Source organism: Corvus kubaryi, unplaced genomic scaffold (genome assembly GCF_017639235.1).
Source record: "Corvus kubaryi isolate FWS band 111438036 unplaced genomic scaffold, C.kubaryi_AGA036_p1.0 37398, whole genome shotgun sequence".
Taxonomy (NCBI): domain Eukaryota; kingdom Metazoa; phylum Chordata; class Aves; order Passeriformes; family Corvidae; genus Corvus; species Corvus kubaryi.
The window spans coordinates 34,209,688-34,227,709 of record NW_024581137.1 but is presented as its reverse complement, the minus strand read 5'-3'; the positions used below and the strand labels follow the sequence as shown (position 1 = coordinate 34,227,709).

General features: G+C 36.2%; 1 protein-coding gene across 3 annotated transcripts in view; it reads right to left on the bottom strand.

The window, feature by feature from the left end:
* SLC25A13 (solute carrier family 25 member 13) overlaps window positions 1–18,022 on the bottom strand; it is a 104,048-nt gene that overhangs the window by 21,962 nt on the left and 64,064 nt on the right. For all 3 annotated transcript variants that reach the window (XM_042044167.1, XM_042044166.1, XM_042044165.1), the window contains 5 exons: window positions 17,754–17,838; window positions 15,510–15,594; window positions 14,897–15,055; window positions 8,215–8,267; window positions 7,197–7,277 (listed from right to left, as the gene is read on the bottom strand). In XM_042044167.1, coding sequence (XP_041900101.1) covers window positions 7,197–7,277; window positions 8,215–8,267; window positions 14,897–15,055; window positions 15,510–15,594; window positions 17,754–17,838 — 463 coding nt within the window. The remainder of the gene's footprint in view (window positions 1–7,196; window positions 7,278–8,214; window positions 8,268–14,896; window positions 15,056–15,509; window positions 15,595–17,753; window positions 17,839–18,022) is intronic.

Genomic DNA, 18,022 nt, shown 5'->3' with positions numbered 1-18,022 from the left:
TCAAGGTTCCTTAAGTACAGGCACGAAATAAAGAATTTTCCTTGTCATTAAAAAAAAAAATTATAAAAAAATTAAAAATGTACCATGGATTTCAAGAATGGAAGAATTACCATCCTCATTGTATAATAAAGGACAACTAAGGCATAGAACTGTTGAATCATTTACCACAAAATCACATACCAACTCTGCAACAGAACAAGGCTTAGAAGCCAGATTTACAGAGTGCCACTACAGTGCTTTGAACTACTCTAAAAGTCTTGGTGGTTGTGTGGCAATAGATCCCAAGAGTGTTAGATGAATTATGCTGAACTGCTCCAGAGGGGATTTCACTATGGACTTTCCTGTTACCAGAAAAGCTCCCAAGTAACAGACAGCAGTCCAAAGTGACTGTTTTCCTTACAGATCTCAAAGGTGACAACCCTAATTTCATGGTACAATATGTCAAGAGCAAAGCATACTGGGTTCTCAGAAGCTTGGTTCTATGTTACGTTTTCTTTCCATAAAGTCAGGCCACAAAAATCAAGACAAGCCATCTCATGCTATTCTGTGTTCTCTCGTCTGTGGTCCTACATACACAGCATTTTGGTAATGCTCTTTAGCAAAGGGAGTTCATATAGTAAATACCTTTTCTTCAGATCACGAGATTTCCTGAGCCCTCACTCATCTGCTTTTCGCTACCCTGGTCAGGCTATCACAGAAACAGCTTCCATGCTGCTCAGGCAGAATTGTGTTTTTCTCTAGCTAATCTTTCTTGTCTTCTGAGGACAGCCTTCCCTTGGTCTGGCTAAGGTTTTACTTTGTGCAGCTCAAGCAGCAAACACTGCTAGAATCACAGTCTTGTTAATGTCCAAATGCACATAAAATGTACTGCAAGCTCTGTCAAATCCTCACATAAAAGTGCTCATAAATAGAATTGTAATTAATCTGAACAGAAGTGCATTCCTGCTACTGCATCAGCCAGATTTCCAAGACCCAGATACAAGTTGTGAGGACTGTCCTACAACAGAATATTAATGACCTGTCTAAACAGAAACAAACAGGAGTATGGTTTGTTATAAGCACTGACCAAGTCTGCAGTGGGAAAAAAATTAAAATTGTGGATTTGATATTTTCCACGTTATAGGTAATTCACTTCTCAGAAGCCTAGCCAAAAAATCAACGTGGAGCCTACTTGATTGGCATTATAAAAGCAATTAACTTACAGACCTGTCAAATATGTTAACGTTTGGCTCTGTCTGCTCTACTTGTGTATTTTGACTAGTTGTAGAATCATTTAATGATTTACAGACCTTTCAAGTCCTAAGGCATGGTAGCTGTATTAAAACTGTGACCCATTATTTCTTGGTCACATCATAAATTACTGTGACATCATAAATATCTTCCTTTTTCTCACAGAAAGCTAGATTTTAATTCCTGATTTGAGCTCAGGCCTTTGTTTTTGGATTTGGGGTTTTTTTGAACCTTCACTGGTAAACACTGTAATATTTTACTGCCAGTAAAAGAAGTAGTAATAGGAGAGAAAGGCTTATGTAATAAAAGATAATTGTCAAAACAAATACATGTTTTTAACTGCAGTGTGCATTTATACAAAACTCTGCAGTCATTATTTCTAACATAATAGGAGAAAAAAGAATAAGATTCAAATTGAATGAATAGGAAGTTTGTTGGAAAAAAATTGACTTTTTAAGCATTCAGGATTGTTTGGTTCTGGACTCAGAAACCTATCAACCTAAACCTACGCATCCCTCCTTCGTTTTACAGTTTGAAAAATTTTCTCTCTCTCTCTCTTTTCTTCAGGGGAGAAAGGAAATTAAAAGAAAGAGGAGAGGGAAAGCAAAATGGGAAAGTATCTCTAATTTGTAATGGAAAAATATTTTGTGAAATAAAAATTAAAATTAGATTAATTAATCCAAAAGGAAAATTCAAAACAAAGTGAAATCAAGTTCTGCAAAATTCATTACTGATTTGGGGAAAGACCAGTTTAAGTAGGTATGACTGGGTGAAAATTTTAGCAAACTGGTATTTTTAAAACATCCAAACCTGCAAGGAAATAGGGGTGAGGACAAAAAGAAGCAGGAACTTTACACCAGGAACTTTCCTACCCTTTGGTACAACCTCTTGGAAGGGCTATCATGCTACTGTATGCTGCCTTCCCAAACCTCATCATAAGGCTTAAATCAAAAATTAGATGAAAATTTATCAGAGACAATTAAAACAGAGCAGTGTTGAGATACAGTGCGTTTGCAAATGTGAATTAAAATTTAAGTCCAGATCTAGTTGGGGTTTTTGTACCAAACACAATTAATTTAAATGATTTTCAGCATGCTGAAAATATCTACAATTATAGCAGTTCAGAGAACAAAACTACACTTTAAAAATACCTAATTAATTATAGTATATTCAGTTACATTATATTCATTATGTTAAACAGAATTTAAATCTAATTAATTTATTGAACAACATCAATTTTATGCACAAAGAAAATAGCTTTAAATTTAATCAAGAAAAGAAAGCATGTATTAGGAGTTTCTGAACTTCTCCTTAAACCAGATGGGAAAGTTGGGCATACACAAGCAGGTAGAACTCCCATTGAAAGTAATGGATCCTCAACCACAGGAAGAACAGACCTCTGAGAATAAATCTGCTAAGTGTTCAAGAGACATATGCCATTTGCTTTCAAAGGTCATAAGAGCAATCGTCAAGATTACCATCTTTATTTAACTATCTCAATAAAATAGACCAAAACTTTTCTGTGTGACAGCAGCTGTTTGGTTGTTTTGGGTTTTTTTTTTTTTCAGATATACATCCAGGTATTTTTTTCCCCTGGCATATATAAGGTTCAGTTTAATTTTACCCATAGCTCAGCTTCCCTCACCAAATATAGTAGAATGTTATCATATTTAGGTTTCAGAACAATGGAAGAATGAATGAATGACACCCTCAGTTTCCTTTAGTCCACAACTTCCAAATCTCTGAATTTTTGCAAGTAAGAGATCTAAATGTGGGAATTGCAATTTATACCCCCTCTGCCTCCACTGCAATGCCACAGAGAAAATGTAGCTTAGATCTGGACTTCTCTTTATTACTCTCTGAAACATAAAATACATGTTTTAAGTAGCTTAATAAAACTATTTGCACTGGATCTGTTATTTGGCACAATTCACCTGGAACTTCACATCACATTCCTTTATAAAAATTAATTCTGGGCAGGATTTTGCACTCCATCTTAACCGTATCTAATTTTTATGTTCCACAGCAGAGTTGAGGCTGTCCAAGCAGGTCCAATACATTTTAACTTTATTATGATTCCTATAAAGTCTATCGAAATATGCCTAAAATTGCCTTGACAATTTAAACAAAAGCAGATCTGTATGGGATCTGTAATTGTATTGTGCTACATGATTTAAGCTGGCTAATAGGGAGCACACACTGAGCAGCTGGGAAGGAAAAGACTCCATGCTCAGGAGGAGAAGGGAGAGCAGGAGGAAAGGTTAATAAAGCAAAACGTAGTTCTCTTTTCTTGCTGAAAATTAAGCCTCCTACTTACCGATATCACCGTATTAATATATGCAGACAAGGCAACATATATTACATAGCTGTTTCTTTTTAGTCATGCTATAATCCTTCTTCTGTTTTTCTTAGCATTCTTTTATGTTTTATATCGCTCTTTATTTTGCATATTTGCATCTCTTCCCCAGTTACACAAACGTAACTTTTTCATTACATGTGGAATTGTTCTATGTAAGGTACCAAGCAAAATGACTGTCTCACCTGAAAAGTTAGTATTAAAGGTAATGTCTCAAAACCCCAAACATATTTATTACTCTTTTACAAACAGAGTTTTCAATGTGTTAATATAACTCAAAAAATAAGAATAATATATAATACTTTATTAAAAAAAAAATCAGGTTACTTTCAACAGATGCTCTTAAGTGAATTAAGTTTAAAAAAAGCAAGCAGCTAAACTTGGTATGACTTAAAATTATTTTTTATTTAAAATATAAAATCAAGCAAAAGACCATGAAATAAAGCTTCCAGAAATTCAAGATTATTGTCACTCTAAAAAAAATATTTCAAATTGTACTTACAGCTTACACATCCTTTTATGAAAGAACTCGGAAGGTAAGTTATAGCATTAGCAGAAATCAAACCTAGCATATTCGTGCCCATTTTAATTCAATAATGTTAAGTCAGCTTTGTGGTTTAGATGCTCAGCAGATCATAGCTCTACAGCATCATCACACTGTGCCTTGAAACTGAAGCTTTTTACTCGTCTAATAATGATAAGGGCTATATAGGGTTTGCATGAGTGATGAGAGTCCGAAATGCACAGCAGAGATCAGAGTTCATGGTGGGTGTCAGGCACTGTGCAAATCTGAAAGCTACACGCATTTTTATGGGTAACAAATACTGTAGTCATTAGGAAAATTTCTTACAAACAAAGGAGATGGAAATCTTGAATTAGTAATTTACATAACAGCCGTCCTTAAGTATAAAGGTTATACTTTTAATTATATTCTTGGGGGTCTCAAAAAGAAAAAATCTCAACCACCCTATCGCTTTCATCTTCACATAATAAAAAGCTATGAAACAGGCTGTTAACTGAATTAAGTGCCACAAGGTCACGAAATAAATGATCTATTTTCTTCTTTTCTTTTTCTTTTTTTTTTTAGGAGGGAAAACAGTTTACAAAACAGAAAAAGACTTGTTCAATGAAACAATCAGCTTTAGTTACAAGTGCAAAAGTCAGCCATGTGTACTAATTCACAGTAATTATGATGCAAAGTGAACTCCTTGGGGACTTAAAAGTCAACGCCTGGCAATGGTTGGGCAAACAGCAGAGTGGAGCTACTCAGGTGATACTGACCCCTTCAAAGCCCTTTGTGTTACTGAACAACCCAAACCATCCAAGTATCTGCTTGTCCTCCCTTTCTTAGGTATTATTACTATACCGTATTCACAGGGCTGCTATTTTAAACATTACAAACGAGCATGCATCCCAGCACTCAGCTCTTGCATAAGCAATGAATACACTCCAAGGAAACAGAAGCACTGAAGAAGAAAAATTTAAATCTGTGTTTGCAACACAATCCCAGCTGAGACTTAGACGTGGAAAGCAGAAAGGTGACAGGGCAGGTGTCTTAGAAAATTCATCTTAGTTGGCTTCCCCTTTTTAGACTTTAACACATCATGCCCTCCTGTCTTCTTGCCTCCCACATAAATGATTACTACATTGTGAAATGAGGTAAAAATCAAAGACTGACAGTTTTCAAGCATTCAACACTGTCCATGCTGCTTCCACAGTGAAATCACAGGTTTCACGATGGCTTAAACGGGGACAAAAAGTGAGGCCAATACAATGCTGAAAGCCTGTCTTTGGCATCTCGTATTTTACACCATGAGAGAAAAATTCACCCCAAAAAACCCAGGGCACCACTGGTAATGAGAGTCTCTGTTGCTAGTCTGAATTGGGTTTAAAATTACAGAAGAACCCAAAGACCACCTGCAGAAGAGACAAGTTGCAACCTATCTACCTGGCACCAAACTATGCCCTTGAGTGGAGCACCACAGTTAAAAAGAAAACTCAGGGCATTCTGCCACTGCACGTCTACTGCTGCAACTTTATGCAGCATCTCACTGTTAATATAAATTTAGGGCAAGCCAAGATTTACAGCACATTTAAAATACATCTCAAACCACCTATCTCTTAAAGCAGATCCTTAGTTTACAATGAACTGCCGGCAAAAAACCTTGCTGCAGCATTCTCATGAATGACAGGTCTCTGTAAAGAGTGCTTTTTGTACTGCATTAAAAAACTCACAGCAGTCTGTAAAATAAAAACTCTAGATCAAATGACATTTTAAATGAAAATTTTGCTGAATTCTCTGTGGCTGCAATGTTCATGAGACATTTTATTAGTGTAAGGGGCAAATACTTTTTACTCTGCAAGCACTTTATTGCATTTTTCTTTCATTTACAGCATGCTTTTTTATTTAGGGCTTTAGAGACCCACATTCTTCTCCCCCTCCCCTTCTTTTTTTCTTCCCTGAATGCTCCTAAAGTTACAGAACAAGGGGATCCTACCTGGCAGTCTACAACAGGTCAGTGATCAAACAGAAGGAGCAGTGAGACAGCAGCCAAATCCTGCCCCATCTCCTGAGAATTACAGAAAGCCAGGGCTTCTCAGCCTGCAATGCAACCGAGCCACTGCACCCTGAGGCTCAGATAATCGTAGTTCACTTTCTGCAAGCACATACAGCACACATCTCTGCACGTACTGAGGTTAAGACGCAAGCATTTTTTTTTATTAAGTTGCTGCTCACTGTAGTTTTCGACACAGGTAGAAGCTGCTTGAAAATGTGACCTCATCTGTCTTATGACAGCAGAAACAAAGATAGATTAAGAACACACCAACATTGCTCTGCCCCAGTGATCAAAGCTGTTTTAAATAAACAGTGCTCTTTATCTGTAAAAGGTACTGGTCTTTGAACAACTATTCATTTTACCTAAAGTATTTACATTTGCTAGAACAAATCAATACACCAGATACAGTAACCTGTAATATGAACAGACAGAACTAGACCAAATAGTGAAGTATTATCATTTACCCAGTGATATGCCAGTTGTTCATTAAGATACTACTTTGTGCAAGGAAAACACTCCTAAAATCTTAGTGGGTTTTAAATACAGCCTACATTCAGGAATGCATTATGCACGGAGTTAACATTACACAGCCTACGTCTGCTATGAACTCAAAGAAGCATGAGCAGTCTTTGCCATTTCAAAAAGCCAGTATCACTGCAAAAAGTGAAAATTAGTGGGTGCAATAACACATCAGGAAAGAAGTGACGTGGCAGAGTGGGTGCCACAAAGTAGTAACTAATTATTAACTTCTGGAAAGGTTAGCATGAATCCTCTTTAGGCCATAAGCTACAGCCAACATGAATAAAGAGACATTCTTTATTAACGAAACAAACTCTAAGCTGTGAGAATTAGAGAGTGCAGTTAAAAGGCACGATGCACAGAAACATTTACCCTTTCATCAAGAACGGCTGGCCTATCTAGGAAAGAACTGAGATGCTCTAGTAGAGTCTCTTGAACCGGATCTGTGGTTAAACAGAAGCCTTAGTCCACACAGTTAATCGTATAAACTGCACTTTCATGAATCTCATATGAAGGAAATTAAAGATACTTACACAGCCACCAGCAAGAATTTCTGCAGCCAGTGGAACAGATCCATCTTTACTCCGAAACTTATCTCTCACAAAATCATTAACCTTAAAAGACAAACATTTATGAAAGCTAATAAATTAAAAGGTCAGAGAAAACACTCATCAGCTGCAAATTCTGTGCAAATGAAAATGCAAATACATCCACTAAGCTACCAAACTACAAGATATTAAAGAAATCAAAGTCTAAGATTTTATATCAAATATTCTAAAGCTATGTTTTTCTTAAAAAAATTTGCAGCATAATTCAAATACTTATTACTGAAAAAATGTATCATTAAGTAATTTTAAAAATCAGAAAATTATAAAATGATATTTTAGAAGTGCTCACTATATTTAAAATTTAAATAAAATGTCAAATTAATATCAGAATGTTCAATACTAAGCTTTAACACAATGGCAATTCAATTAGTAGCATTAAGCACCTTTCTTTTTTTTTAATGCATACTACCAGCTTTGGTGAATATTACCTTATCAGTGAATAAACAATATATTATGATTGGGTTATAATAAGAAATTCTTAAGTGCCTTACAAACACTCAAGAACTAACAAAATTACAGAAGTAAAACCATTCAGAAAAAAAAAAAACCACAAACAAGTTCCTTTCTTATGAACAATTCACTACATGCTCATATTATCGATCTCCTGTTGCACTAGAATCATACATACAGGAACCACGTGGAGATACAAAAACAAAAGCCCTCCAATAAGTAACTATTCTGATTTGTTAAGAAGTTAAACCAAAGGTTTCTACACTACTTACAAACAACCAGATGAGCTGAACAAGTTGAATGAGCTTTTTATATTTTGGAGTGAGTCCAAAAGTAAGTTTTCAATAGGATTCTTAAAATGTACATGTACACCTCTGGATGAGACCTCTATGCCACTTGTACTGTTCACAAGTCAGATATTAACAGATGCTAATTGTAATTTGATGCATTTTACAATGTGAGAAATGTGAAAACAATCCATTTACAAACTTACAGTAAGTTTTATGGCCTTCTCTGGTGCTACTCCTAATAGCTGTGGTAACAGACCTGTAACATGGAAAGAGAGAATTCAAGGCATTGAGTAACTTGGTATTAAATAAACAAATCAACAAATATATGTAGAGACCAGCACCTAGAAACAGGCGATTTTTACAGCAATTTTGTGTTATTATGTATAATGAGAGTACTTAAACATTCAATTTTGAGAACAAACTTGGTGCTACCACTTCAAGTGCTACCACTGTCTATATGTACTTCTTTCTTTTTTCTTTTTAATTTATACTAGCTCATTTTATGCTTAAACACTAATACAGATTTGCCAAATGTTTCAGCACTGTCCTAAACTAACATCTGTTTTCTGTGTCTCCGCACAAAAATCAAGACTTTCTAATTAATTTTGTGAGATACACAATGCATCCACCTCAAAAGTCAAAACCTCAGTACTTTTTTTTAACAAAAAGAATGGCATTAGATGGAAAGACTGAAGGGGATAGGAATCAAAATATTGCAAAACATTCAAACATGTATGACTGCATTCTTGAGCTCTTTGCCCAGCTAAATCATCAGTTCTTAAAACAAAGGAAATTACATTGCTTTCTTCCCAGGTATGGAAGTTTTTATTTTATTTTGTCAGAAGTGATGTGTTACAGAAGTGGAAGTGTGAATTTCTGACTGCCAGCTTCACTTGTTTGATGTGAACGGCCGATATTTTGTAAACACTAGAATGACACAGCCTAAAAATAGGCAAAGCTTACCAACAAAGCCTGAAGCTAGAATGGTGTTGCAAGCATTCATCAGCATAATGAAATTAGGACCCCATTCAGAAATGTGAGAAAATCACCCCAGCTAGAGCTCCTGGTGCAGAGCCCTTTGTTTTAGCAGCTCAGGCAGCACCTTTGGGTACTTTCTACAAAGCCTGACATTTTCACCTCTCCATGGTTTTATTTTGTTGAAAAAAAAACAATTAAGTTTCCACTTCTAAAAGTTAACCTGCTGAAAAGCATTTTCCCAAAGAGCTAAATGTCAGAACACCACACAAAAATGTACATGCTCTTCCACCCTGCCACCATCCATCAGCTTTACTGGTTCCTACTGATGCTCTTAATAAGGAATTGACATTGAAGAAAAGCACCATTTGGTTTGTGGTAGCAGGAGACCCAACCATATTTAGATGGTGATGTCTTTATACAGCTGACGTACATATACATGTAACATTTACGCAAGACAACTGTGGTGCATTATGATCATATGAGTGAATATTCAAATTAAAAAATATAGTAGCACTAAGTTCATATAAAGTTGTGCAAAACCAAGAGATTCTGCAGAGTAAGTTAAATTTCAGAATCTGAGTTTCTTAAAAAGTTTTACTTGCACAGGTAATTTGAAAACAGACCTCAATGAAAAACCATTAAGCCACTCAGAATGATGTAATTAAATATTACATTATCTGCAGCACTATGAGGGAAACAGTAATATAAAAGGAACAGGATATTTTTCATTACAAAATTATCTTCGTAATTGCTATAATATTTACATCTTGCTATAGGACATGTTTGGCTTTATATAAACACTATGGCAAATTAATTTATAATCTTTAGAGATTAAAAAAAATGTTCCATATACTTTAAAAGTACAATACCTAATCTTAAACCTAATCCAGTAAAATTAGAGCAGGTCTGATATAGCAGATATAATTTTAAACACAAAGGTCATTAATTTTAAAATCACATATACATATATTACTACACCCCACCATGACTTACAAGTCATATTTTATCAAATAAATCACAGAAAAAGACATTCCATATATGAAAATTATAAAAGTAGTCCAGTTGGTTATCTGTATAAACCTCCAGTCTTAGAAACAACATTAGCAGGACAAATCAAATTCATTTTCACGGAACTGATCAAAGATGTCCTTTTAACCATTTTTCAGCTCCCAAAACTTTGCATTTGTAAAAGCACTTGTAAAGCCATAGGGAAAATAGGTTTATCTTGGCACAAGTTATCTTTTTTTTCATCTGGTTCTTTCCTTTTGTACTCAAATCTGAATGGGACTGTTACGACTCAAAGCTCTCCATAAAACTTTGAGGTAGAGAAGTTTAATAAAATAGGCAGCATTTAAAGAAAACCCCAACACTGGAAAAACCCAACTGAACAACCAAAACCCAGAGCACTTTTCTCTTTTCCTGCCTCTACTTCAAATGATTTTATAGTATAAAAGTGCTCTTTAAGTTTAATTACATATAATGCTGTATATATCTACTGCAAGACAGCAGAGTATTGTATAAAAGGTAGCATGAATTTTAAGACTATGTTTTATAGCATTACCAGGTACCAGCTAGGCCCACTGTCTCCAGCATCTTAGGATGGTAGAGGGACCCTTCATCTGAACTCATACCTATGCAATAAAGCTATCTCTAGTGGTACCTGTGCATTCTATATGCGATGACCATCAAAATTAAATCTTTTCTTTATTGTTTTGATGGGAGCCCTGAAACACTGTCGAACATTTTCTAAACATGATAAAGATGCTAGGTTTTGAAAGAAAGAAAGGACATCAAGGGCCCCATATGATAATGTCATGTTTCTGCTGGGGTTATCCTGACACGGTGGGAATTTCTCAGTGTTAACTATGCATTAGCAGATCAGCAATATGATATAAACACAGATGGAGAACAGGCTTAGAAATGCCTGACAGTGCCTTAAAAATACATGCCTTTTATAACATCAGAGCATAGTATCTTGCACATAGGCAGCCTGCTAGTATAGTACATAGTGAACACATTATTCAATGCATTTTTTATATCCAAGGCTTTTTAGCAGGAATTACAATGTACCATTTCATATGTGACACACTGTCATAGTGGGACTCGCAGGGAAGGTGAAGGTGTGTGCAAGAGAGAGCACCAAGAGCTGCATTCAGTTTGTGACACTGTACATGTTCTGAAAGCAGTCTAAATACACTGTGAATATGTACACAACAGCTCAGCCAGCCCAGCTATACTGATGGCACTGAGAAAAAAAAAAATCTTACTTGGCCAAAGTATTTTTTTAGATATCTAACAGAGATGCTTCACACTGTGTAATAGATGTGATTTTCCCTTCGTATTAGAAAAAAAAAAGTGACTGAAGGTTTTGTTACTCGGTCTATATAAAATATTTGACACCATTAGGGCATCTTACAGGAACGCAGTAATGGATTACTGCTGAATTTTTCAATTACAGGAGTCACACAATAAACTGGACAATTAATCACGACTTGCCATTCAAAAAACACTCCCTCAGACTGGAAATGGGGTATTTCCTGAAAATTTTGTGTTTTGACAGAACTTGGGGTACAAGCAGGCTTGAAGTTCCAGTCTCTATAAACAGTATTCCATTGCATAATTTGGAAGGAAAGTTTCTGCCACAGTCTTATTACACCATTAGCATGGGAGTTCATCAGTAATAATGAAGCTGGATGATGATCAAATCATTAAAATCTAAATTAGGTGGCATTTGGAGTGACTGCAGGGCTAGAAGCACTATCAACAGAAATAAAACTAACAAACAAGCTCCTGAACAGTTCATGATCACAGATGACAGTGTCTTCAACAGCATTTCCTGTCTTTTCCATCCTCTAGGCAAAGTGGCATTAACAGCATGGCCACCAAACATTTTCCTAAACTACATTTTATCTCTGGTACTTAAATTTCCCATGAAACTTCTATCACGTATGGGTGAAACAATCTCTACTGGATGCACTGCTTAAGTCTGTGAAGCATTCTGTGACTCATCAGGTGGACTTCTGACTAAAATTCTATTATGACATGAAGGTGACCTCATCAGTTGGAAGAGATCTTGACAAATCACAGCTTTCAAAATTTTCTTACATTTGCATATATAAAAATACCTGTAAGTTTCTAAATACGCATTTCGGGTATAAATGTAGACAGAACAGTAAATTACAGGTATATGAGATGAGCATTCTTTTCAGCCATGCTGAGAGACAGATGAAAAATTTATCTCAGATATGGTCTTAAAAAATATGCTAACAACACAGCATTCATATAATCCATATTATAAAGACTCTACAGAGGTTTATACCATGTTTGGTTTTGTTGGGTTTTTTTTTAATCCAAGTGTCTTTTCAGTGGCAACACTGATTATACTTACAACCAAACTGACATCAAACCAAATTCAGTGATCTCTATATATCCACAAGATGGTGTAATTTATCCTTATCTGAGATGGTGGTTTAAAACATGGTTTCCAAGTTTGGAAAAAAACAATGATACAAGAAAGAAAAATCAGTTCACTTAGTTGGACAGAAATATAAGCCTTGTATTAAAAATATCATCCAAAATGGCTGAGTTCAGAGTGGGGCTTATCATTACTGCTTGCTTTCTTGAAGTCCATCATGAAAAAGAGACCACTGCTCTAAATGTTTCTAGTACAATTTTTTAAAAGTTTTTGCATCTATTCAGCTAAGAAGAAGTCTGCCAATGATTACTCCCTCCTTCAAAACCACCCACACTGACTTAACCCTGAACAAATCACAGTTGAAGAAAGAATTGCCGTGACCAATGAGTAGCAAAAAGTAATGTACTCTCTAGTGTGTCCTACCTAGTGCAGGATTCAAGACTAGGAGGAGATGACTCTTGCTATACATTTACTGCATTACATTGGGTAATTACACTAACCTATAAAATGCTCCTTTCAAATTTTCTTGTCCTCTCAAGCTTAACTGGAAACTTTGCTCTGCACTCAGCTGCTAAACTTTCTTCAACATCATCTCCTTGGAAAGTAGGCAATGGTCCAAATTTACAGAACTGCACAGAGGGAGCTCCAGATTTTTAAGCAGTTTTCTCTATTTGTCTCTTTAAAAAGAGCTAAGTCAGGATGCTCTTTAAGGAGAGAATTTGTAGAAACGCAGGTCTCAATTTGCCTCTAAAATTATGGTGCTCTACTGTATAATCCAGAAATTAGATTATTGGCCTGGTCTTAGAAGTTCAGCTCCACCAAACTGAGATTTCACTATTCAGTATTCCTTAGAAAACTGAAAAGTAGTAAAGACGATGGGGGATGGAAGGACAAGCTATACCGATGAAGTTTCCCAACATTCCCTAAACTTGGCAATGAAAAAAATCACTCCAAATTCAGGACAAACAAATGGAGTTAAGAACATGCATTTATGACATTTCTGAGGGTTTTTTGGTTTTTGGGTTTTTTTTTCCAGGTGAAAAAAACCACTGTCCTTCAGAATTTCAATAAGACATGAGGCGGCAAGAGTGGAATTCTGCTTATTTATTCTTTCAGGATGCTGGAAGAAGCAGACGAAAATTTGCAAGGAATACATTCGGTTCTTTAGCTAGTAACTGGGACTTTTGAAAGATTTTGATTGCTATAAATCCTTACAAAATAGAGACCATGCCAGTACTCTTTATTAAATTATTATGTCTACTCCAAAAATTGTCTCAAACAGAGCCTTCCCCATCTCCAATTGTGCTGAAATAATTACAGAGTCTGTATTTTGCAGAAGAGCTACTTAGCCAACCTCCAGTAGCTTGGGTCATATGTTACAGTGTGCACACCTATCACACCACCTAGTTTTAATGATGTTTCCCACATTGTTTTATGAACTGTTACTATTTTTTAAGGTATACGTAACTTTGCCAGTTCGTAACAATATGTTACCAAACTCCTCTGTTCCTCATTCCTTACTCAACTGCTTTTAACAAGTTATTTCTTTCATTACAATATTTCTATTTTCAAAAATGAAAAGAAGATTCTAAGCAAGCTGGCTGAAAATGGAATAATGCAAATTTCAAATTCTACCCTATCAATACGGCAGAGGGGGATAGAAGATCTCAATAATTGTGACACCAGAAATGTAATTTACTTTAACTCTGTGACAGAGACTAAAGAACTGCAATTTCATGCTGAGGTTCCTGATTCTGTATGACTTCTTCGAGGTTACCTGAACTGACACCACTGATGCCACAACCAGGGCAAGGATAAAACAAAAAAAAAAAAGCCACCATTTAACTGCAGGCACTTATCCAAGACAGCCAAAGTGAGGATGATTTACATCCGAAACAGAATCAATAGCTTTTGGCGCTTTCTCCATTGACAAAGGCAGTTTGGAACAGGTAACTTCTTAACTTGGTTACATATATAAAGCTAAGTGGGATGAAACCCAGCGAATCACTCTCCCTGACTCCACAGTGACAACCTAAGAAAAGGTATACATAAAACTTGATAAAGATGACTATTTCCAATGATAACTGAAGCAAATGCAATTGGTACACAGAGACCTTTTTGTCTCAAAAGAAATACAACAAAAAGTATTCCAAAGAACAAAAACCCACACACGATCTAACTTCTTACCAAACAGGACAAAACACTCTTGGCACTAAGGACTGCTAAGGAAATGAAAATTTTACTAGCAATATATACTTGCTGTAGGAAATTGCTAATGTTGCCCTATGGCAGATGAGGAGGGAAAGGACAGAGAGGTCCTACAGAAATGTTCTCATTACAGTGAAGTTTTAACTATTGAGAAGTTTGCAAATCCTTCCCCTGTAAGAGAGAAGAAGCAAAACTGAAGTCTGAGCTAAAAAGACTTAAAAATCCAGTCACACAAAACTCTTAATAGCATCTTATCATTAGTATATAACACCTTTTAAACTTACCTCGATAAAGCCCAAAGAAACCTTCGTAACGTAGCACTTTCTTGAAGCAATCAAAGCTGTTTTTATACATAAGTTCTCCCACAAAAGAGCCTGTAGAACGCTGGTTTTGCATGCGAGTTTTTACTAAATCAATTGGGTAGACTGCAGTGGCTCCAACAGCTGAAAACAAAATCAAGATATTAGAAAACATGATTTTGCATTTGCACTGTTTGACTGCAAATGTCATCTTTCACATTTACATCTAGCATATCAGTTGTATCTTTTTTCTTCATGATATATTCTGGATACATTAAACTACCACAGCTTTAACCAAATGCACTTTCCAGTCCTACCTCATTATTAATCTGATTTTCCTGAAATTTGTTTGGGGACAAATCAGATAGCAACGTCACCTGGAAACTGCAACGGCTCATAAATTCCAAAATTCTTGTAGACCAGATGATCCTTTCCCCTTCAATCTTACAGTCATCCCATCCCTTAGACACAGCTCCAAAGGAAAGTCTGAGAAACCTTCCAAACTTAAATGAGAGGCAGAAGGGAAAGAAGGGCAAAAGAAAAGAAGAAAAAACCCAAACAGTGAAGATGAATATTCTTTTGCTCAGCCATGACTAACCTCCAGCAACTGAACCAAGGGCAAACCTGTACGCTGATTCTGCAATCTGGATGAGAACAGGTCGAGACACATCGCCTGAAGCTTTCTGTCAAGGCAGGATTTAAAACAAAAGGAAAGACAAGAAAAATAATCAGAACATCTCATTTCCCGAGAGAACATTTCATGATCAGACAGATATAAGTATATGGATACTTGGAAAAAATCCCTCAGTACACCAGAGATTTTGTTCTCAATTATTATTTCTTTTCCACTGAATTCTAAGTGTCATATAAGGCAGCCTCTTCAGATTAGAATAGCAAAGAAAACAGACTGATACTACAACAAAATTATACAACTCTAAAATCAATGGTCTAAATGTGGTCTAAATGAGGGCTTACATATTGCCCCCTTAAGTCATTAATTTTCTACAGCTAAAAGCAAGTCCAGCTTGGAATTTCTTTCTACTGTCGCCAAAACCAGGTATACCTATTACTTGCCAGGCTACCAAAACAAGTATGCAAGCATTGTTCACTCATACTAGCTAAAGGAAAATAAGGTTCCATGAAGCACCCCCACAATTTCATTTTGCTCACAGTCTATGAATGCGAGATTCAACCCAATGAAAAATAAATTTCAAAAGTGCTCCAGATTTAAAATTGCTATCTAATGAAAGAAAATAATAAAGAAAACAAAATTTCTGCAGGGGCGGGGCATTCATTACTATCACTTTTTGCAATATGTTATTTTTAGCATACTGCAAGTAAAGGAACAAAATAAAAATATGGAAGGATTTTCCTGTGTTTATGTTTTAGTTTATTCCCATACAAGTGGAGTTATCCAGAAAACAGATTGAAGATATCAATGTAGCTGAAAATCTTTCCAGCCTCAGCATCAAGCAGCTGACATTAAAAAGGAATTGGGTGGAAAAAAACGAAAAGGTAGAACACATATACAGAAGAAATTGTAAGATTTAAGCAGGTTCATATGTCCTTGCCTCTTAGAACGCAAATCATGGTAGCTGAGACAGTGGCCCCAAAGCAAAAACTGAAGAAGCTGCTACTTTCATCACACATTTTTGGCTACCTTTTACTGCCACCTATTGTAACTTATGTTACTTGATATTCAGACCAATGCAAATACTTTTAACTCCTTTAGGAATCTTCTAGGAATAGATGGTGAGCTTTGGGAGCCAACTCATTTGAATTCATCCCAGCATCATCACCATTTAGTCGCTGCTCAAACAAACAGCAAACCACCACCCCAGATACTGTCCTGGAGAGGCGGTGGGGGTGTTCACATGTAGGGGAGGCAGGAGAAGAAAAAAGAGAAGCAAAAGAGATGCATGTGTACACACACACATACACAGAGGCCTGGCTTACGGCCTGGCAGTCCTAAAAATGTAGCCTGGATCAACTCATTGTGGTCAAACTGGCGTCTCCGCACAGACCCAGAGCAGGAAAAAAGAAAACCAACAAAAAACCCTTAGTCTCACAAGACACAAAGTCAAGACTGCCTTAAAATAGAGATGGAAAGAAACAGAAAGGTTAGTTTTAAATCTATCTGTATAGAAACTTGTATCAATGAAAATACAAATATGATAAAATAGTATGAAAACTAAAAAATCAACAGGGCTGACATTTAAAGAGCACTCCTATTTCTTTTTGCCTCAAAACCAAAAAAAAGTCCATTTGCAGTTATACCATTGAAAGTAAATATCCTTTAGGTTTTGGACATGCAGTGAATATTAATACTTTTACTGAAACTGTGATGTTTCTATTCTAAAAGCTCTCCTATTTTGATATTCAGGAGAGCATAAAGCAAAGCAGAGAACACTGTGAAGCCAGGAACATGCATGTGTGTTCAGAACAAGGGCTGCCATTTCATAGGCTAGATGCTGAATTTCACCATCCATATATGAAGTAGGAAGTCTCTTTCCCTCATCAAAAAGAACACAGGGCAATGGAATCCCAAAACATAAACTCTAATATTTACTGAATGGCTGGATGACACTCCTGTATCTTTTATCTTTCCAAAGTAAATTACATTTGACCCATCCAAATGCAGCCCAAGAGGAAGGGGGCATAGAAAAGAGGTGGAGTGAACATGACACAGGTTAAAAAATAAATTCTAACAACATGTTACTCCTCACAGTTATTACAGAACACAAGAAAAAAGCAACTTACATTACAACACCGGAAGAGGTTGGCTGTCTATTTGCCTAGCACTGGAAACAAACAATAGCAATGTACTGGCTTCTGTTCTTACCTGCCTCTGAGCCTCAGCCAGGTTGTAGGGCAACGTCCCTTCCTCCAGAGGAGCAATTCTTTCAATATCAGCTAATGTCATGCGCCTGAGAAAATTAATTCACATTAGTGTTTGCTTAGAGGTTGGTTTTCAGATCACTAAAAGATACCTGCATGTGGCCACTACGCTACACTCTCCTGTTCCCCAACACCACCTCCCGAGGAGAGGAGAAGAAAGGAGAGGAGAGAAAAGAAGAGAAAAGAAGAGAAAAGAAGAGAAAAGAAGAGAAA